The following is a 21,565-nucleotide window of genomic DNA, read 5'->3' on the forward strand; positions in this document are numbered from 1 at the left end:
CTGTCCGAGGGGAGGTGGCGTTGTCATGGCGAAGCCGCCCCCGGCGCGGTGCGCCGCGGGCCCCGCTGAGAGGGGCGGGCGCCCGGCGGGGGCGCCCGGCGTGGCCGCGGCCTTGCAGGGGCACGGGCCCTGGCTATACCGCTGGCGGCGCCTCACTGCCGGGGCCGGGCCGAAGGTAACGGGGCCTGGTAGGCCTCGGGACGGTGGGGGGCGGTGAGGCGGGGCGCGGTGATCGCTAGGGGGCGCCCTACAGGGCGCTGTCCAGTCAGGGGGCGCCCTCTGCGGGTGAGGGGCCGCGCGCCGCCACCACGCCCCCAACGGCTTTAACGGCGGCGGGGAGGGCGGGCGAGAAGTTCCAGGTGGGGTGTGCACACGCCAGGCAGTCCGGTGGGGTCTCGGCCGCTTTTAAGAGCAGGGTGAGGCTCAGAGAAGAGGTTTCCCGGGTGCGTGGGAGGGCTGCGGCAGCGCGATTTGCGCGGCACTGGAGGGAATGGCGCTGAGTTCGGCAGTGTTAAACTCCGGTTCGGAAGTAGAGACAGGTGGTTGAAACACTATTATTATTATTATTATTAAAAAAAAAAAATCTTATTTCCCGCCAAGGTCTGACTCCAATAACTTGGAGCACTGGATCAGGGTGAAGTAATTTGCACAGTAACTCACTGCAGAGTAAGGTACCCCGGTGTTAAACATAAAACCCAGGGGTTGCACACAAAACTTGCTGCTGAGCAGCGCTGCAGGTTGTATGTATGGGCAAGTAACAGAAGTGATTTACCTCAAAGCACTTTCTGCATCTACAACCACTTAAGATCAAGAAAAATGAGCTCTAGGGTGAACTTCCTTTTGTATTCTTCCTTGGGTATCACCTTACTCCCACCTTCAGCATCCTTCGTAGGGCAGGCAGGAGTGTGCGCCTGCCTCTTCATGCAGCCTCCTAGACCTCTGCAAAGGGAAGAAGTTCTGCAGAAACATGGGCTGTTTGGGGTGCAGGTGTTACATGTGAAAACACAGTGACATGTCAGGACCACTTACACCTCAGAGAGATGAATATAGGAGAGAAAATCACTCGGACTATTTACACAGTAGCCTGCCTGGTTATGACAAAATGCTGATGCCAATTGGTGGTTGCTGGGGACTAACTCGGCAAGTCTCCATTCAGCCCCCAGGGGCTGGGTGTTTGTGTTCTCCCAACGTGTTCTCCAATCACTATGATTGGCACTAATTGCCAAATGAGTGCTTATTACTTAATCATTTTTAAGTCCAATTTCTTCAGTCAATCAAGAGCAGAGAAACGTGTTTCAAAGAAAATCTGTTTCTTATAACAGCCATACTGTCTTGCATTACATTCCCACTAATGTTTGCTCTCTCTGGAGGAGAAACCTGGATATAGGAAGTTTAAAAATTAATATCTAGCAATCCTTAGCAATGTTTTCCTTTCTTTAATTTAAAGAGAGTGGAGCAAGCCTCTGAGTATGCTGTCTCTGAAGCTTTTTCCCTTCAAAGATCAAGGTATCCACAGGGGCCTTGTGGTCCTGTGATGAGTTTGGAAACTGTGGAACGGCTGCAAGATCACGATGAGGCCTGTGAGGAAGGTGAGCTGAAATACTGCCTGCTACAAGCTGCCTAAAATTAATTGTTCTTCATCTGGTATTGTGGTTCTGGTCTGAACAGGCTCTTACAAAGCTTGAGACTAAAAGAAACAGTTTATTGTAAGATGCCTTTTATCTGATAGAGAAAGGCATAAGAAGAATCAATTGCTGGAGTTCAAGGTAGATCTTAATCAGCATACCTAAGAGAAGGATAAGCTCTCTGTCTCCTGGTGATTTCATGTCAAACAAGGACAAATACTGCCCCTGAATACACACTATGGTCAAATACAAGTTGGTCAGCTGTAGGAAACCAAATGAAATTCCCTGATAGATTTTTGATAGCAGGCCAGATGTGAAAATTGAGTTGCTCTGTGTAACTTTGACATCTACAAATAATTGTGTGGTTTTGCTTTGATTCCCATGCAAAATTTTCTTCACTAATTAGCTAACTAAATATTCCCTTTGTAATGCCTGCAGCCACAAGTGCGTATTGAAATTTGAAAATAAAACTGCAGTTCATTTATAAAAACAAAAGAGAGGGAAATTATCTCCCATCAGTGCTAGAAGTACATCTGGAGCTTAAAAAGTTGATAGGAGACAGGATTTTAAAAACTGAGTTAACCATTCTTTTAAGATTCAAAAGTGAGCCTGACGGAACGGAATGAAGACACGTCTCGGGAGCATCCACTTCAATACAGGAAGTCAGCTTTTTCACTTGTAATCATCAAAGGTTCTACTAATAGCGTGGAATACACCTATCTGCTTACAGTGCACTGTCTGAATGCATTTATACAGCATGGTGGCTCAAAAGGAGCTGTCTTTGCAATTGGTGGAAAAGTTGCTTGCTTTCCTCATGTTTCTTTATTTTTGTTTGTCCTTCTCTGCTACGGTTTTCCTTTTTATAGCTACCAATCCCTCAGGATTGTTCCTAGCTCAACGGAAAGCCTTTTATCTGGAATCCATTATTAGAATACTTAATGGTATTAACTACACTTTGCAAAGAAAGGTATTGGTAAGAGAAGTGCCAGAACTCTTATACTCCAGTTACGAGGAGCTCACATTTCCCAGTCAAAAAAGTACCCCTTCCTAAAGTGATAAGCTGTTTTTCTCTCTTCTTTCTGTTATCAGATATATTTCCTTGTTCCTGAGCTAACCTGAGAGATTATAAAAGACAACAAAAGTGATTTAAAGAACAATAAACATCAGATTTATATTTTCTTCAAAAATCCCACCCCTTTTTAAGGAAGTTTTAAAAAGGCTTTATTGCCTTAGAAATACCAGGACTTAATGGGAGCATCTTCATTTTGTCTTAGAACTAGAGATTTGGAGCAGCTGCTTCCTCTTGTCTATTGGCTGTGTGCCTTTACAGGGGATGACTTGCAGTGCAGTGGCTACTGAGATCCCTGCTCTTTGCCCATCCTCTCCACACAGATGGCTCAGGATGGCTTAGCTTCTCACAGGGCTGCTCCTGATGCCTTGTAGTTTATAGCTATGTGTTCTGCTTTAGGAACACCTTGGCCACCCATGCAGTGAGGCCAGGTGGTTTGTTGAGGCAGGAGCCACATTAGCTGTCCTTGCTTTTGAGTAGGAACTCTGAAAAAGGAATTTTTGCATTTTTCCATAGAAGAGTGGAGATGCAAATAAAGTCCACAGAAGGGCTTTATACCCAGTTGTTCATTAAGCATTTGAGCCCACTGAGGAGTACCAAATCCATCATGGGTGCATTCCTGTAGTTGCAGTCTTAATTCTGAGTACAGGTTGTCCCCGGTGAAGTTTGTCACCTGACAGATTTGTAATTTAGACTCACCAGTTGTCCCTGGAGCTGTGGTACTTGCAAAGATTAACCCGTACACACGAAGCAAACATTTGTCCAAGCAGTGGATCTTTTTGTATTTAACATGACAACCTTGGCTGTACATGTGGAAAATATCTAAGTGTCTGCAAGTGCAGTCATAAAACATATGAAAGCTATCTGAGTTATGAATTACCTCATGTGAATTCCATCTCCTTGATAAATGCTATAATAATCACACGAGTGATCTAAATGTCCACAGAATCTTGTAGAAAAAATGAGATGGAGAAGAATTCATCTGTGACATGTGACGGGGAAAAAGTTTGCTACTTTCTCTTCATGTTCTTTTATTGATCAAGAAGATGAGAACAGAACTATTAGCCTTATTCCATTTTCTGTTGCAGATCAGCTTTCAGGTATTTTAGACAGCCTTTCCAGCATGTGATATAACTATCCCAGAGACAGTCTCTTGCTAATTTACACTTACCCATATATTTTTTAAGCAAGTGAACTCATCAGTCTGTTTCCTCATGGTAGCCCAAGAGCTGCTCAGTAGTTGGATGAAGTCCAAACTGCAAGTGGAGCTGATGAGCAATGGAGAAGAGGAAGTTGGCCCTGTCCTCCCGGAAGAGCCTTCTACAGCCCCTCTGAAGTATGAGCGGTTTGATGGTGAGAGCACAACAAAGCAGTTCCTGGCTTCCTTTCTGAGGATGTGCTGGAGAAGGGAGCCAGGCCTTATAGCTTGTAAGACTGAGAGGTAAAAGTTGCTTTGAAGCAAGTATAGTAGGCTTGGTAGAAACAAGATTAGAGGTTATGATTTTTCTCCCCCAGCTCTTACAGCAGCTTGCTGTAGCGCTGCACAAACGCACCTCATAAACATTCGATGTTTCCCTTTGTAAAAGAGAAATTTTATTTCTTTTGTGTATGGGTATTTGTGAGCCTGTCAAATTTATACAGTCATTTGAGATGCTCAGAGGCAAGGCAGTAAAAAATGGACGAAATGTTGTTACTGTGCTGGCATGTTCAATGGGACACTGATTAAGACTCTTTGGGGATAAATGGAGTGCAGTCAGTGTGTCGGCTTTCATCAGAAATGCATTCACAGTCTGGGAAAGTGATCCCTTTAATTACGTTAGGCTTTGTGATCTGAGATAGAGGCATTTACTCATTTCAGACTAGCCTGAGATAATCTGAATTTCTCATTTCAGACTTGTGCAGCTATCTAGAACATGAATTGGAAAGTTCTTCTGTCCAAGAATACCTACAGCATATTTTACAGAGTGAAGCTGTGAACTGTGGGATTGTGAAAGACTGTAGACTTGAAGACATCAAGGAAAAACAAAAACTTGCAGATCCACGAATAATCATGGAGCTCAGACACAAGCAGGTGAGCAGGCAAGGCAGCACAGTTAAAAGGAATAAGATGGAGGATTATAGGATTAGAGTAAATGTTCAGTATTCTCTCTCAGCCTGCAATAATCTCTTACTTGGAGGCAAATACCTGAGGTTACCCTTCCACAGTTTAGCTGAAACATTACTGCGTTTCCATGTCCGTGTTAGCCATTCACAGCAGCTTGCACAATCAACTTTCACTACATCTGTTCAGCTTTTCCCCCTTTCTGAAGACTGACATGAAAAGCCGCCATGGCAGTCAGTTCTGAGTTCGCACCCATCAAGTAGTACTGGTTTAATCTCATTCTCTTGAGTTTTTTGCTGATCTGAGAGCAGAACCAGTCCAGCCAGTGTCAGCTATGGATAGGGTTGCTTGCTTCATGTGAAAGGTAGATTATGACGCACCCTGTCAGTGTACAATGAACCTCAGATTCTTCAGGCTTTGGCATCTGCTTTGACTTTTGCTGATTTCCTCCTTCCCAGGTGAAAGAAAACCGAATGAGGCGTGAGAAGGCATTAGAGCTTCAGAGACGAGAAAAGTCCCTGAAGAAATCAGTTCTGTCTGAGGCCAAGCTCCAAGCGCAGGAGGAAGACAGAAGGAAGGCCCTGAAGGCCAAGAAGGAGGAAGAGGAGATCCAGAGGGAAATGGTGAAGCTGCGAAAGGAAATGGCTGAGAAGAGGCATACCATGGCAGAACCATGGAAAACGTAAGAGGGAGAGGTGGGGCATGGAAAGAAACATAAGGAACACTCTCTTATCAGCTCCTTTTGCTAAACTTAAGAGGAGTGGTGGTCCTAAAGGAAACGTCTGCTATTCCTCTCTCTGAACTCTCCCAAAACTTTTTATTCCTTTGTAACCAATGTCAATCACTGAGTTTATCGTTAGTGGGAAGATGGGCTAAAGATACTGTTAGCCTCCCTTCAGCCATTACCATTAGGTACACTGAATCACAAAGTAGGAGTGTGTTGGCACCACTGTGCATTCTCTCAATCAGCTCCGTGTGGCCACATCCAGTCTTGTTAGCATCTACTGCAGCATGAAAGCCAGTACACACACAAAAACAGTCTGTGTTGAAAGTCTAGCACTTACAATACTTCCTCAGCTATGAGCGAATAAAGAGCATTCTTGGCTGAGAATTCTGCAGAGGCATAATTGTCGCTTCTGCTGAGCTTGGATTGTCACAGATATGTGACTTGTAGGGATGCCATTTATTTACTTAGGCAGCCCTGACATCCTAAATCTTCTCATGCAAGTGCTTTAGTGCAATTGTACTATTTTCTTGTGCCTGCTATATTTTGGAAATGCAAAACTGTTTAATGTTTGGGACCCCCAACTATGACACAGGCTGTTTTCTAAGAAGGCCAAATTAAATAATCATCCATTTTCTATGCTATAGAGGTTATTCTTTTAGAATTGGCCACAATGACAGTGAAATCTGTGCTACAGTACTTCCCTCATTATAGTGGATCTGTATGTTTGTTCACTTTCCAGGGAGGGGAAGAGACAAGAAAAAAGTCAGAAGTTGCCAATGCAGGAGGCATCTCCTGCATCACCACCCCTGGTCCTGAAGAAAGAAGAGGAAGAAGAGGAGAAACAGAGAAAGGCTCAGGAGCTGCTGTGCAAGATTCACACCAATAAGCAGAGAGTGAGCATCACCCTTCTTTATCTGAGACTCTGAGCTCCCTGCCCTCAGCTACAGTTTGCAAAACTGAAGTAAAAAGTCCTGGTTGACAGAACTTTTTTACTTCTTCCAAGCCCTTCCCCTGAAACCAGGAAAGTAGAAGAGCGGGGCAAAAAGTATCTTATAAAACCAGGAGCAAGAAATCCAGAGCCTCCATCCCCAGTGTGTCTATGCCTCAAATGTACTCAGTGGGATGTTTCACTTAGAATTGTGGAAAACATGCAACACTCGGGACAGTTGCAAACATAAAGGCTTCTGCAATTGAGAAGTAGGCAAATGTACAGAGGAGGCAGGGGGGAAGTGGCACAAAAGGACCTGATAAGCTTTTATTGTATGTATGGGAAGATAGTAGATTGCCTTGCAGATCCTGGTGCAGGAGCAGGGAGAGGAGAAAGGATAGAAGTGCTGAGGCCTGGGATGAATTTTGAGCTGCATCTCCAAGAACTGAAGTATGCCAGCACATCCCCAATAATGGGTTCCTAAAGGATTCACTCCCACGGGGTGCAGTAGGATATTCTATGATTTTGCAACAGCTCTTTTGAGGCAAACATGCAGACTTTAATAACTCTTAGTAGGAACCTGTTTCTTTTACCCTAATTATTCTGATACCATTGCCAGCTCTGGGTTAAACACCTAGTTGTATCAAATACTTGCAATTAAAGAGCAATCTTTTTGTACTGAATAATTTTATATGGGCAGTCCCAGCAAAGGGAATAAATTTCCATAAGTGCAGGCATGAATGCCATCCATCACAATGTTTTTAATTAATAGAGCAGTCATCATTGTTAGTGTCTACTTATCTACATCTAGATTATTATTTTTTTTTTATAGAAGAATCCCATAGCTTTTACTGTGATTCTCTTGATGGCTCACTTCATCTGCCGATCTGCTGGATTTGAGCTTGGCTACTGTTTAGCAGTACACAACCTCTCTCCAGCACAATCTAAGCTATGAAGATAAGCCTGAATGAAACCACAGAACAATTTAGGGCTGGCATAATGTGAGAAGCCATGACTTAGCTGAGCTAAGCAATAGTGACGCTTTGATTATTTTCCTAAAGCAGAAAGAAATAGCTAATGCATTGACATTCTGTCCTTTTCATAAGTCTCTATTTGGAGATTTCAGTGAGTGAGAGGAATGCAATTAAAAGAAGGCATTATGACAAAAGGGGAATGGCTGAGTCCTGTGAGTTGATCCACTTGGAGGATCAAAATGAACAGTGTCTGCAGTGACAGGGCTAGAATTATGGGGTAGATTAGATAGCAAATTGCTGTTCTGTACAATGTAAATCACTCCCACAGGCAGTGAGTCTAATTACACAATAGGGGAAAGGTTTGGCTTCCTCCTGGAAAAAGGGTGAGCTTAGGTTGTGTCATAAATTCACGCTAGGAAGTGTCTTAATTTTTGTCTAAATTTGAAAAAAAAAAAGTCCATGGAGATCACGGAGATATTTGAGAACTGTTCTCCACAGAAGTGTTCTTACCTGTAGCATCTTAGACATTTTCTAGATTTTGAAACATCTTTCCTCACCCATTTTATTCCTTTATGCTTGGTGATCTAAGTGTTTTTTCACTCAAATGCATAGAGCCCCATGATGTTATCTTTCTGCTTTTTGTAGAAGACCTGCACATGCTCTACATTATTTTTTTTACCCTCAAGGTAATTATTGGAAGTGAGGATTCTAAAGAATCTCTAAAAGGGAAGTCAGATAAGGGGAAGGGTGGAGAGGATCAACATTTGTCCGACAGGCTGTATCTTGTAATTGGTTTTCTGAAACTCTCCCATGCAGTGCATGCAACGACATTTTTCTGCTTGGCTGAAAGTCATTCTGGAGCACAGAATTAAAATGGGAAAAGCCAGAGCCCTTGCTGACTGGAGATGCCAACTGAAGGCACTGCGAGCTTGGAGAAACTATGCTTGGGCCCAGAAAGTAGAGCAGGAGACACAGCAATTGGAAGCTCATCTCCAAGATCGAAACAGGTAGTGACTTTACCCTGTGGAATTCCACCCACTGCAGCAGTAATTTGGCAGTGCCGTGACTGGGGACTGTAAAAGGGGCTTGCCAGTCAGCCAGCAGGAGAAAAATCAGTAGCTTTTTGAAAAAATTGCTACGTTGCCTGCAGTCTGCCAGAGGCGTTGTGGCACAGATTAAAAGGAGGACATAGATAAACAAGAGCTTTAGCACTTTCCAACAAGCCTGCATCTCACTGTCTCTCTAGGTATCTTTCCTGGAAATCTCACCCTGGCTTGCTCTGGACCCCAGAGACTATGAGGTGCCATATTTATTCCTTATTAATATAGTTATTTCCTACTTCAGTAGTAGTATAGTAGAGATCATTTGGGCCAGTGCCTTTCATTAAGGAGGCTGTTGGATGAATTCCCTATCAGCCAGAGAAAATTTTGCTCTTGCAGGTGTCTGGCAGGCTGTGTGGTGAGGCACTGCCACTTCCCCCTATGCAGCTGGCAAGGGAACAGGATACCTCTTTTGTACCTATCCTACAGCCCAAGGGTAACATAGGAAATTACAAAATGTGAACTAGGGAAACTTACTTCAAAATAACGGGCATCCTTTCTGCCCTCCCACTCCTCCTTGGAGAAACTCTGTACAGCTTTAGAGGGCCTTCGGAGTTAAGCAATAGAAAGACTTGAGAAGTTATGGGGCATCGTGCCATGGCCTGGACTACTGTATTTGATGCAATTGTTTCAGGCAGGCCTGGGCAGAAGCCTCACTCCTATCATAACACAAGTGCTTTCTCATTTAGGAAAACACAACTGTCTGTGGAGCATAACCAGCGACGGCTTTTGCGCTGCTGCTTTCTGGCATGGCAGCGCTGGAGCCAAGCAGAGATAGAAAAACGAGAGCTGCAGATCAAGAGGGAGGAAACAAAAAGAAAGATGGCACAGCTGCTGGAGGCAGTGTCACTAGGGAAGGGTGGTCTGGACAGGCCACCGGAGGTTAACAAGCCTGGGACAGTAGAAGTAAGCCGTCATCAAGATTTGCAGCAAGACAAGGTAAATCCTTACCATGTTGTTGTCCATTGGCATCTCAGTACTCTTACAAAATACTTTTGTGCAATCTGAAATAAAGAGTGCATTGTCCCAGATGAAGGCTTCTTTCCCGGGGTGACCCCCAAATACCCGTCTGCAACTGTTCAGGAGAGAAGTTCTTCATCAAACATGAAGGACAATGGATGATTTTTAAAAATAATCTCTAATGCTGCCAGAGAACAACCCTTCATGTACTGTGAGTTGCAATGAGAGTCCAACCCCTAGATCGCTTTTGCTGAGAGATTAGTTACATCTTTGATGCCTGCTTAGACTGAAAAAGAATAATGCTTGACTGCATGACAAGAGATTTTGTCATGCCTGTGCAGCTCTCTGGCTTTTAAGCATGGGGAAAAAGGTTGTCACTGGCTGTTTCGGGATAATGCACGTCACAAGGAGGTAGGTGAGAAGAGTCAGAGGTTGCTTCCTTAAATTGTTATTTGTCAGGTCAGAGCCGACCCTTCCTTTCTGTCTATAAAACCCGTACCACAGCAGTGTCCTGATCCCAGCATGAGAGCTCACATACACCTATTGCAGGTCAAGCTTTTTGTTTGCTTAAGTGTCAGCAAAAGTTGAGTTTTCACAGTGCTTATCCTAGTAGGCCCGTATTTTTCTTCTGATGCATTGGTAAACTTTGTGCTGGAAGGATGGGACTGAATCTGGGGTTTGACCTAGGAATCAGAAAGCAGACCTTACATCTGATGCCTCTTCAAAAAAAGGCCACGTGTCAGAAAAGGCGCAGCCTCACTCCCCGCTGTGCACCAGCTTCATGGTAATATTTAGCAAAGCTGGAGAAGAGAAAAGGGGAAGCAGCACCTTGTAGACTTCTTTTCCATCTGAAAAGTGAATATCCAGTAGATCAGCCATATAGGTCACTTCAACTGTTTTTTTCCTTTATTCTCCACCTGAGTGCTTAGTGAGGACACCACAGTCCAAAAGGGAACATGCTAATCCCTGAGAAATGAGGTGTCCTGAGATGTACTCCCTAACAAAATAGTCAGGATGTATTCCTGCTAGAGCTCTTGCCTGATCAGGAGTTCTTGTTTCCAGTGAAATGGCACACAGGTCCTTAGCAGTTCTTTCCTACAGCCCCACAGTTTGTGCATAACGGAGCCCCTCTGCCCTGCTAGGAACTGGATAATGATTGTATAGCTGAGATTAGTGAGATGCCTGAGAATTAGGGTAGATTTGTATTAAAGAAATACTTACTATGTAGGAAGGGCAGAAGAGTGCTTGGTTTTAATCAATGCCAAATTTTCCTGATTTTTTTTTCCCCCTCCCTAGCCAACTGAAACTTGCCTCATACAGGAAGAACCTGACCAGACCAGAGACCACTGTTGTTGGGATGCCGCTCACACATCTCATTCCTACAGAAAACCCAAATTTCCCTGGGAGATTACCCTAAAACATGCATCCCTGAGTGCTCAGGACCAGACTGTGTACAGGAATCAAATAGTCACTCTCCCCCAGCAGTTTCACGCCCCTGGTCCAAGGACAGCTCCTGCTTATGGTAGCCGTTTTGAGCACCGTCATGCCTTCCAGCAACGTGTGATTGAGGAGCAGAGGCAGCAGCTTCAGAAACAGCAAGAGCTGATCCTTGAACTGCAGGAAAATCAGAGGCTGAGCAGGGCAAAAGAAGAGGCAGCGCAAGCCATGGCTGTAACCCAGCCGCTTAACAACTCTGCTTCACAAACCAGGAAGGAAAAACTGAAGACAGAAAAGCAATCCAGATGCAAGAATACGACCCCTTTGAGGTATATGCCCTTGATAAAGCAGGCTTAATTCATCAGCATGTCTCATTCCTGCTCAAGTTGAGCCAGAATTTGCCAGGCTCACTTTAGTCATGCTAGCGCTGTCTGCTCTTCCCTCACCTGTGACTTCGCCTCAAGGGTAGTATGAGGCTGGCCACAGTTCTCCATCCTCCCATTTTGCAATGGCTCGACACCATGTGATCCATAGAGGATCCACTTAGAAACAGCAGCACTATAGTGTCACACATAGTAGCAGCAGGGATTTATTTAGTAAGGGGGGAAAAAAGAGAAAAGAAAGAGTGTCATTGTCAGTATTTTAAAATATGCAGCAGCCCTGGGTACTCAGCTCCTTTGCAAGAATGCATCATTAATCCCATTTCAAGCAGAAGAAAGGTGTATCAGAATAAAAATGCAGCACAATGGAGAATTGGAACTGCAAGGTCTGTTTCTCAACCATAGGTGGTAGGTACGAGACATCATTTGACCACATTCATTAATGAATTTACTCTTCCCTTTCATAGCCCACCTGTTTCTCATGGGCCAGAAAACACAAGGGCAGTGATGCAAGGCAGGAGGCCCTCCAGCCAGCTGACCTCAGCTCATCCCATACTGAAAGGTATTGTTCTAGAGAGAAAAGACCATTCCAGACCACTTTTCTCAACAGCTTGTCTAGAAACTTTTCTCTTTCTTCACCTCAGTCTTGCTGGTTAATGACAGTATGCAAGTAAAACTCAACACTCACTTTCCCAGCCTGATCAGCGCTGTGAGAGGGTGAGCTGTTTTCATGCCAAAGTCAGGCATCTGTAAAACCTGGGCCTCTGCAAGCCCCTCTAGTCCATGCTTAGTACACTGTGGTAGCAGTTACTCCTGACACTTGTGATTGTTTCTGGTGTGACAAGACCCAGAGAGAGAAGCTCCACAGGGTTTCTTTGCTGTCAGTCTTATTCCCCTCATTGTCCATCCAAGTAACAGTTAAACTGACCAATCATTTTCATTTAACTTTGACAGAGGTATTGAGAGTTCAAAGGGAATTAAGTGCCTACCCAAGGTTTTGTGAGACAACAGTAGCTAGGCTGGGGAAGGAGCTCCAGATATCTGCCTTCTGTGAGATATCTTCCCTTCTTCTGACCACATTGGAACAGCATATACATGTTAAACATGCAGCAGAGCCTTTTCATGCAGTAAATTAAGATCAGGTTTTGTTATATCCCTAGGTCATGTTCTTCATATCAACTGGGGTGTTGTCACAGTCAGCATGAAAGGCTGTCTGGAATATGATCATTGTGATGTTTTAACAGTTTTGGGATCACCAGAGCTTTTTGGCTGTGATAGTTGGGCATTAAGAGTTGCCTTTCATTAACTGACTGTGTTCAGCTCCAATGCTACTTAGTCCAAGCCATCACTCACTCTGATTTGCCTGAACTCTTTACACCTTAGAGACAGTAAGTGTATTTTGAGAGCACTCAAGTGCTTTTGTTTGAAGATCCCCAAAAAATCCAGTGAATAAGTTATCACTGAATGATATTTTCTTGGCAGAAAATCCTGGGACAGCTAAAAGGAGAAAAGAATCTGAGGAAACCTATTGTGGTCAAAACACTTAAATGCCCCCCCCATTATTGATTGCTCCAGCCTGTGCTTCATTTTCAACTTCAGAAGAAGTGAGCACAGGTTCTCAACTCCAGTGAATGTTCTGTGTGGTCACATCAGCACTGTAATGCTTTTGCGGATAGCTAGCAAGATCACTACATCTCCCAAAAGAAGCATTAAACAGTAGTTTCTCACTAGTGGAACCAAGTACTTATGTGTCAGTGTGGCAGGGCTGACTTCCATCATGAAGTTACCCTTTAAATAAGCAATTGGACCTTATTGGAGACCTCATAGCAATTGCTGCTACATCAGCTGCCCTGAGCCTCAGCACTCAATCAGGGGTAAAACCTCTGAACACAGCTCCTTTCATAACTGAGCCTTATGGTTGTGACTGTTGACAAGGAGGGTGGAGTGAATCTAACTGGGGTAGTCCCGAGTCATCTCATAAGTGTTTATGGATTCGTTGTTCATGACACTGCCAGCCATAAAAAGCTGCAAAAAAGCAAGTCCCTTTGTACTGGCATTGCCAGGTCAACAGGGCCCTGGCAGTAGAGTGAAGTGGTCATCCATATTCACCAAATTCTGCTGTTATCCTATAGCTCATTTCCACTGAGCCTTATGTCCTCTGTTTTTGTAGCTATGGAGGAGAGAGCAACTCAGCGGGCAGAACGGAGGAGAAAACTAGAAGAAGCCAAACAACAAAGAGAAGAGGAAAAATTGGTAAGGGAAGTAGAAAATGAAATAAAGTTTCTTTCACACCATTTCAGTTACAAGAAATGCTGTTTGAACCCCAGAGTCAGGGACAAAGAAAAGGCCCTTTCTCCAAAACAGGAGTTTTATAGCTTGTAAGAAAGTAGATGTCCAACACGCATCAAAAGAAGTAGTTATTGCTCCATTTGCATACAGTGACAGCACTAGCCCTGCCATATCGCAGGCAGACACTTCATGCTGATGCAGTTGCAATTCTAGAAGCAGCCTCCCTTACCACCACCCAAGCACTTATTTCACAGCTACCCCATGACTGTAACTTGTCCTTGCCAAGGATGGGAAGGGTGGAAGCGCATGCAGAGATCCACTTGATTGGACCTGGCAGTGGTGGGTTTCCCCTCCCCTGCCTTTCTTTTCTGCTCACATGCAGCCTCACCTAGTAAAAATCCTGCATCTTTCTAGCAAATCTCTAGTGAAGAGAGAAGATACTGAAAATGTTTGCATAGTTAATACACAAATTCTGTGATATATATCCAACAGAGGAGCCTTCTTAACTTCAGGGCATTAAGCTGTTACTGAAAACATTGATAGTAAGTTGCATTAGGATTAGAAGGCTAAGAATTAGGGTCCTAAAATAACCAGCATTTCTTCCTTCTCTAAGCAAGAGAGATGCACTCACATATGCAGGAGGCTGAAACAAGCCTTAGAGAACAGTTTAACCATAGAGTGGGCACACAAGCATCAGGTTAGGTTTCCTCAGCTGCAGTTCCCATGATCCTAGAGATCAAGAAGCACAACCATAGCAATCACGCATGAGGGTTGGTGTGGGTTTTAGGCCTTTGATGATGCATACGTCAAGAGCAAAAGCTTTGTGAAATGAAAAGCAGAGTGGGATTTGGAAGGGGAGTAGATAAACATTCAGAGAAAGATGTTGTACCAAGTATGACCAGTACTGAAGTAAAACAACTTCTTTGATCTTCAGTGTTTGGGGAAAGAAACGTTTGGGTACCTGTAATGCTGCTTTGCACGTAGAAGTAAAACTTCAGAGTACAGCCCAGAGATTCAGAACTGACTTCAGCAGTCAGGTTATCAATAAATAACTTCATGTATGGTTTAAATTTTTTAGGGGAAGAGTGGGCAAATACTATAACTTAGGGCAAAGAAAGATATATAAGTAGTAGAAAGACCAGTCCTTCCTTCCTCTCCCTTCCACAGTTCATTGTCCAGCACAGATCATGTCTAGTGTGTGACAAAATCTGCCTCCTTCTGAAGTTTCAGGTGCTGCTCAATACTAGAGGAATACTGGGAAAGTTAGAGGTCTGTGTTCTCTGAAAAGGTCACATGCTTCAAGTTAAATTTTGCCTTTTCCATTTTCTCCATTTCAAGGCCCAGCTCAAGGCTGAAGAGGAAGCACGACAGAGGAAGGAGGCAGAAGAAAAAGAAGCTCAGCAGGAAAGACGACGGCAGGAGAGAAGGCAGCAGAAGCTGGTGACCAAACACCTAACCTGTTTCCCCCCACTTCTAGCAGGGATTAGGGAAGAAGAGGCATTACCCACTAGCACTCAGTCAACAGCCAGAGTAATGCGGACTGAAGGTCTTCATTAGTAGAGCAGAGTTCCACAGCACAGCACCTGCTATATAGACTCATCACCTTACCTTTTTTGGCAACATTAGGGGAGGGGTTGTGGACCAAACATACCATGAAGTATATAATGTCTTTGTCTCATTAGCAGGACTAGAGATCCCAGCTGGTGGACATTCACTGCTGAGGTATAGCCAACATAAGCCCGCACAGTGGCAGCACATTCAGCCTACTTTCAGACTGCTCCTTCCACTTGTGTCCCCCTCCAGCATACACAATGATATCAGATACACATGATTTAAAAGTAAACAAGCCTGACAGATATATCAAGGACAACTTTCCACCCGAAGAACAGAAGCATCCTCTCCTTGGAACTAGCCTAGGAATAGCCCCACTTCATTATTGTTACTTGGAAGTAAGCTGTCCTAATAACCCAAATAGCACATTTGAAATCCTACAGGAATTTGGCCTATAACTACTGTTCTACTTGGATTGAGTGTTTTAGGATGTTTGACCTTCATCCCTGAGTCTTGGTGAAAAGTAATATTGTACAGTTATATAATACCCACATCCTTCCCCTACTATTTAGGCTAGATTAAGTGGTAGCGTCCATACATAAACTCAGAATCTTTTTTGGACATGTTTTCAGTCTAGTTCTATAAACATAGGAAGCTGCCCTCCTCGAGCTCACCAAAGCATCCCTTCCCATATTGATGAAGGCCCATCAAAAGGAGGTTCCTGCTACATCAGCACTGCTGGTAGCCACAGATTATGTGTCAGCTGCAGTAACACCAAACTGCAGTGCTGAGGGAAGGCCGCATGCTAATACATGGCCCAAGTGTCCAGAAATGCCATCATCTTCCATGAGGATTTTCAAGACACTGCTCTGCTTTCTACCACAGGCTTTAGTACATGGGGTCATGTCTGGTCTGCACCGCTAAAGATGATGCAGATCCCTATTTCCTGTCAGGTCAGGACCCCCAGGTCCAATATGGAACTCTATTGTCATTGCTTAATATCCTTCTCATCCAGAGTGAATGAAAAGTACTATACTTTGTATTGTAGAAAGAGTTGGAAAAGCAGAGAAGGCTGGAGAAAGAGCAGCAACTCCAGAGAAAGGCCAGAGATCACTATGAGAAGGTCCTGCTGAGAAAGCTGGGAATGGTGCCCTGGAAAATGCTGAGGGAGCAAGCCCAGGAAAACCTGGTGGTGAGTGCTGACGATAAAGGAAAGGGCTGGTCCCGTGGGAGGAAGGGAAAAAGAATGGATGTAGCACTTACCAGAAACTTTAATAGGCTCTTAAGCCAGGTAGAGATGAAAAAGCAAAAATTCTCCCTGCACACCCTGCCCTATATTAGTTCTTTAAATCACCCCATCTGAAATAATCCTGAAAGGTCATCAAAAACCCACAAGGGTGGCATCCTCATTTATAGCTAATTAAACAGGAACCAAAAGGACAGAGAAAGGAATGGATTTCAATCTAATGAGAAGTCATCTTTTGTTAGCCTCCACTTGTCTGCAGTACTAACTGCCACATGATTTGATACCAATAACACAGTGGGAGTTAGTTTAGTGTGATACAACCAAAAAGATAATTGAAGTTACATGACATGAGCCAGTCAGTTCTCTTGCTCCTCAGCAAAACTAATCAGTAGGACACTGCCAAGCCACTGTAGCTACAGTACAATTAGTCCCAGGCCATCACTAGGGCTTTCCCTCTCTCTAGAGTCACTGCTGGTGCAGTGTTGGCCACTGTTAAGAGGCAGGACACCACCAGGTGATAATCCAGCAATCTGTTCTAGCCTGGCCATACCTTCAGTGCAGAATAGCAAATGGTAGCTTTCAAGACCTTGACACATAAATATTACTAATGAAACATTTCCATACATGACTGAATTGGCATGCCTTATCAGGGGTGGATTAATAACACTCAACCATATCCTGAATATATAGACAGAGCCCAAGGCTAAGTTGGGAAGCTTACATTTAAGTCACTGGAACAGCAGCTACTTACAGTACTCGACCAAACGCACGTAGGCTGGGAAGAAGCAGAGGGATAGCAGCTGCTCCGTAAGTCAGCGTTATGGACAGGGTTGGACTAAACCGTTATAGGCCATGCCTCTGCTCCTTTCACAATAAGTTAAACTGAGCATCTAATTCAAAAGGATATTCTCTAGCAGTGACACAGCAGTAGCCTGATAGAGAAACTGGTCTTGTTCCTTATGCTGACCCTTCTGTGTGTGAACCTATCCTGTAAGTTATTCCAGCTGTCAGACATCTGTATTTTGGGGGCCCCCAAAAGCTGAGGTGATTTTCTAGTGTACCCAGTTTTCTGTGGCTTTATTTTTATGTAGTCACTAGTCCAAGTAACTAGCTGCCGCATCTGCTGTCTTTACTCAGGTGGCACAAAGGCACCACTGCTTGGGCCTGCAGAGGAAGTGCCTGATGACTTGGCTCCAGCACACCCAGGGGAGCCTCATGAAAAAGGTGTCTCGGGCTGAGGACTTCTATTGCCATATGTTGCTGAGACAGGGCTTCAGGAACTGGCTAAAGGTTTGCCTGCACCACAGTGGAAAAATGATACCACGCGAGCTAGCTGCTGCCACGCTTTCCCCTCACCACAGTGCCACTTCACACACCTGCAGCCCAGCCTTTGCTGAGTTACACTGTCCCTGTTCCAGCAACATCATTCCCTTCTTCAGAGACCTTCTTTCAGCTCTCCACTCTCCATCATTCTGCTCCACCCAAGACAGTCTCCTACATACTGCTCCTCTACCTTTGCAGGCTCTCACCCTGCTCCCTGCCAATTTTCCTCCACTTGTGTCCCCATTACCCTTCAATGCCACAGTCTCAGCACTGCTCTGTTTCTGCGTATTGAGCTGGGGGTTGGGATAAGGAAGCCATTCTTGCCTCTTTCTCTGTCTTCCTTCCCTAGTACAAAGATTATCTCTCCGCTCTGGAGGAGAGAGCGAGTGCCCTCCATGCAGCCTGCCTCACGAGGAAGTACTTCTGGGCATGGTTTGATCTGATCACGGAGGAAAAAAGTATCTTATGGGAGAAGCTGAAGATAGCTACTGAACACAGTAACAAGTAAGTGCACTCCCTTGCCAGCAGTTCTTTTTACTTAGGTTTAATATACCCTGTAGATTATTTTAGAGACTGCTTTTGACAGGTCAATTATCTGCTCCCCAAGAACATGTGAAACAGGTTCTTTACTGCTGGTATTTTGCTTCTGTGATATGCACAAACAACATCAGCAGAGGTTTATGGTAAGAATTTTCCATGCAGCCTGGAGAAGGAAATTTAGTGGTACCCTTCACAGGACTTTTAAATCTACTGAAAGAGAATACAGTGAAAGCAGATAAGTAGCTGAAACTTTCTAAGCTGATTAGCAGATCTGGCCACGCAGCTTCTGTTAAAAGCTGCCTTAGGAAAATCTTTAAGTACAATTATAGCAAGCCAAATGATTGTGCAGGAATTACATTGTATTGTTTTGTCCACAGCAGATGATTTAGTTCACAAATCCAAAGTTGATCAACTAGAAACCCTACTTAAGGAATGTTTTGGTTTATGCCATCATCAGCCTGACTTGGCAGTGAGCACTACAGCAGACAGTTCTGCTGATCGTGACTGCAGCTGGATGCACCCAGTTCACTCATTGTCCCATAACTGCATTAGCTGTGCATTTTAACAGGAGGAAAAAAAAACTATTGTCAAAGTTCAGCAGAAAACAGAAGCATATTCTCACCTACCTCACCATGAAAGCATGTCGGCTGCATGCAGTTATGAATAGCCTGCACCTGTGCATAGCCCAAACAGGATCTGCCACACCTTGGAGGATGAATTAAATTAAATTCACCTCTTATATGCTAGAGCGAACCTGTTCTAGCTTGCCGTTTCAGTAAGATCAGAACAGTGCATGATTTAACCCAACAATCCAGCTAACTGGAGGAACCAGGGAGAATTGAGTCCCAGGAAGAGAGTGCATTCATTCTACAGGAGTATGACCTCACACTAAGAGCATAATCACCTGTCATTCCACATTACCTCTTGTCCCACTGACTGGCAAAAGGCAGTTCAGACCTTGATGTAGCAACACTATTCTTTAGACAGGACTGTTGCTCCCTATTCCCCATATGGGAACCCAGGGCAAGGCACCTTTGGTGGGGTGATTAAAATCAGGTAAAAATTGGAGCCCAGCTACTTGTGCTCCCAAGCGGTTGGTCTGGACGAAACAAGCCTGCATTTTTCCTGAAAAAACTGCTTTCAGAGACCCTGTTTATTCTTGAAGAAACATCTTTCATCTTCAGAGTACTAAGCAAACACCAGCTAGTGAATCCTGTCAGGAGGAGGAACAAAATTCTTAGAAGAGAGGAATATAGAAGGGCAATTTGTTATTTTTCCCTGGGATGACTGACATCATTAATGGAGTGGTCTGCATGCAGGTGTTGAACAGCCCTGACTAGCAGCAGAAAGTACAAATCCCACAGGTATTTTAGGGGAGCTTCCCCTCAAATAGAAGTCATCTTTTGATTACCTGTTAATGTTATGCACACATCTGCATGTCGTCACTTTGTGTCCCCAATTTCTTTAAGGAGTCTCATGCTGAATGCATTCAAGGCATGGAGGCAGTACCCATTACTGATGAAAAAGGAAAGAGAGAGAGAGGAAAGAAGAAACCAGCTACGCAGGAGAGTAGCTGAAATTCTCCCGGACTTCCAAACATGACAGAAGAGAGTCAAAGGAGACTGGGAAAGGGGACAAAAAGACTGATTCTGTTCAGTGCTGTCTTCCTACTGACTGAAACAAATCCAAGGGGAAGTCCTGCCTAGTGCAAAGGGCCACTGCTGTGGTAAACTAGGCATATATAGAAACTTACCTGATGGTTTCACTTTGCACTTCAGGGGGTTATTCCCCACAAGGTCTTCCTCATGTGAAGTCTCTGTAGGGATGTCTTGACTGGTGGCAGCAAGGCCTAGGTGACCAAAGCCTAGCACAGGGTGTGTTTCAGGCCAACACCATTTCTACAAGCAGAGCTCACATGAATCCTCCTGCATCTTAGGAAGCACAGAACTGAACTGCACTTATTTTTCCTTAAGCAGTAACCTGGTGCTTTTCTGTTGCCAGTACTCTGTAGGGCAACACAGCTTGATCAGAGAGTGAACAGACCTGACTGTCAGCTGACCACTACCCACTACTGCAAACTTGGCCATTCAAAGAATGGTTTCTAGCTAACTGTGCCAGGAAAGTTTGGATGGGAGGAGGAGAGGGAAGAGCTATTTATACAGATCATATTTACTAACAGTCCAGGTCACAGCATCGCATAAGGACCATCTAAACCCTGGATTCTTTTTCAAGGGACTGCCTAGTTTGCAGCACTGGCCAGCTCACAAGCACAGTACTTTGATTTTGGTGGCAAGTGGTTATTCCAAGTTTATAAGCCTCTATCTTCTTGTCATTTAAAGATTTTCCAAGCTGGTTAACTAGTATTTAAGGATGTATTGTGCAAGTCTGTCTGGGCCTTTTCACCTGATCCAACACTTCAAAAAAAAAAAACCAACCCAAAATCCAAGAAAAAGGCATATTGTATTTTAACATAAGATAAACCTGACATGATTAAAATGAAAGTTTCTTGTCATTGTTTAACTGTAACCTGCAGCATAGCGCAGATAGGGTAATGCTGTTAAGGTACGGTATGCCTTGTCTTAGCAACAGCATAAGGCAGGAATCTGGAATTGCTTCCCCCTCACAACAAGACAGGCAAAGTTCTCTCCAAAAGCATTTGGCAGTACAGGGAGCACTTTGGTAACTCCACGAAGAAGACTGTTTACTGTTATCCATTGTATCCAATAATTTTTAAAACCTGTTTTTAAGCACGGAAATTTTCCAATAAACCCAAATCTGAAATGAACACAACTGAGTTGTCGGTGCAAATTGTATCAGAAGCTGACTGAATGGCACTAGACAGAAGTCCAGGGTCAGGGACCTAGACCAGCGCTAAGCACTGCCGGTGAGGTGGTATGGGACAGGTCAGGTGCCCGGGCCCAGCAGCAGGCTCCGGAGCTTTAGCACCAGCAGTTTGTCCATGCGGAGAGCTCACAGGGATGTGGTCGGAGCCTCCCTGCCCACACAAACCCAGCTGTCGAGCAGACCCTCAGTACAGGTCTGTAGACAACTGTCACTCCCAGGTTACCTCCCACAGCCATCCTCTACAACACATGAACGTTTACCATCTCCCAAAGGCTGATTACAGACCTGACCACCAGCAGGTCAGATGAGTGCATTTTCCAAGCGCAGGGAGCTGAAGGTGCCTGTGTGGAGTGTGGGCGAGTACAGACCATCTGGCTGCATTAAAGGCAGATTGCAAGAGGAAGCGACAAGCAGAGAGGGCTGAATAACTGTTGCGGGGAAGAACGAGCACTGTGGAAGGGTATCATCTTT

The 21,565-nt window shown here is 44.5% G+C and overlaps 1 protein-coding gene across 1 annotated transcript; it reads left to right on the forward strand.

Moving 5' to 3' along the window:
* Positions 1-25: 25 nt before the first annotated feature.
* CCDC191 (coiled-coil domain containing 191) lies at positions 26-21,034 on the forward strand (the record flags this gene model as incomplete). Its single annotated transcript, XM_082498843.1, has 16 exons — positions 26-175; positions 1,448-1,589; positions 3,916-4,047; positions 4,587-4,765; positions 5,254-5,477; positions 6,262-6,415; positions 8,241-8,431; positions 9,214-9,463; positions 10,781-11,250; positions 11,769-11,863; positions 13,472-13,554; positions 14,929-15,030; positions 16,190-16,333; positions 17,525-17,677; positions 18,060-18,214; positions 19,720-21,034. 16 exons carry the CDS (start codon positions 26-28, stop codon positions 19,850-19,852), a joined length of 2,757 nt encoding a protein of 918 aa, XP_082354969.1. The 3' UTR covers positions 19,853-21,034.
* Between the last annotated feature and the right edge of the window lie 531 nt (positions 21,035-21,565).

This window comes from Vanellus vanellus (assembly GCF_965231255.1).
Source record: "Vanellus vanellus genome assembly, chromosome: 1".
Classification (NCBI taxonomy): Eukaryota; Metazoa; Chordata; class Aves; order Charadriiformes; family Charadriidae; genus Vanellus; species Vanellus vanellus.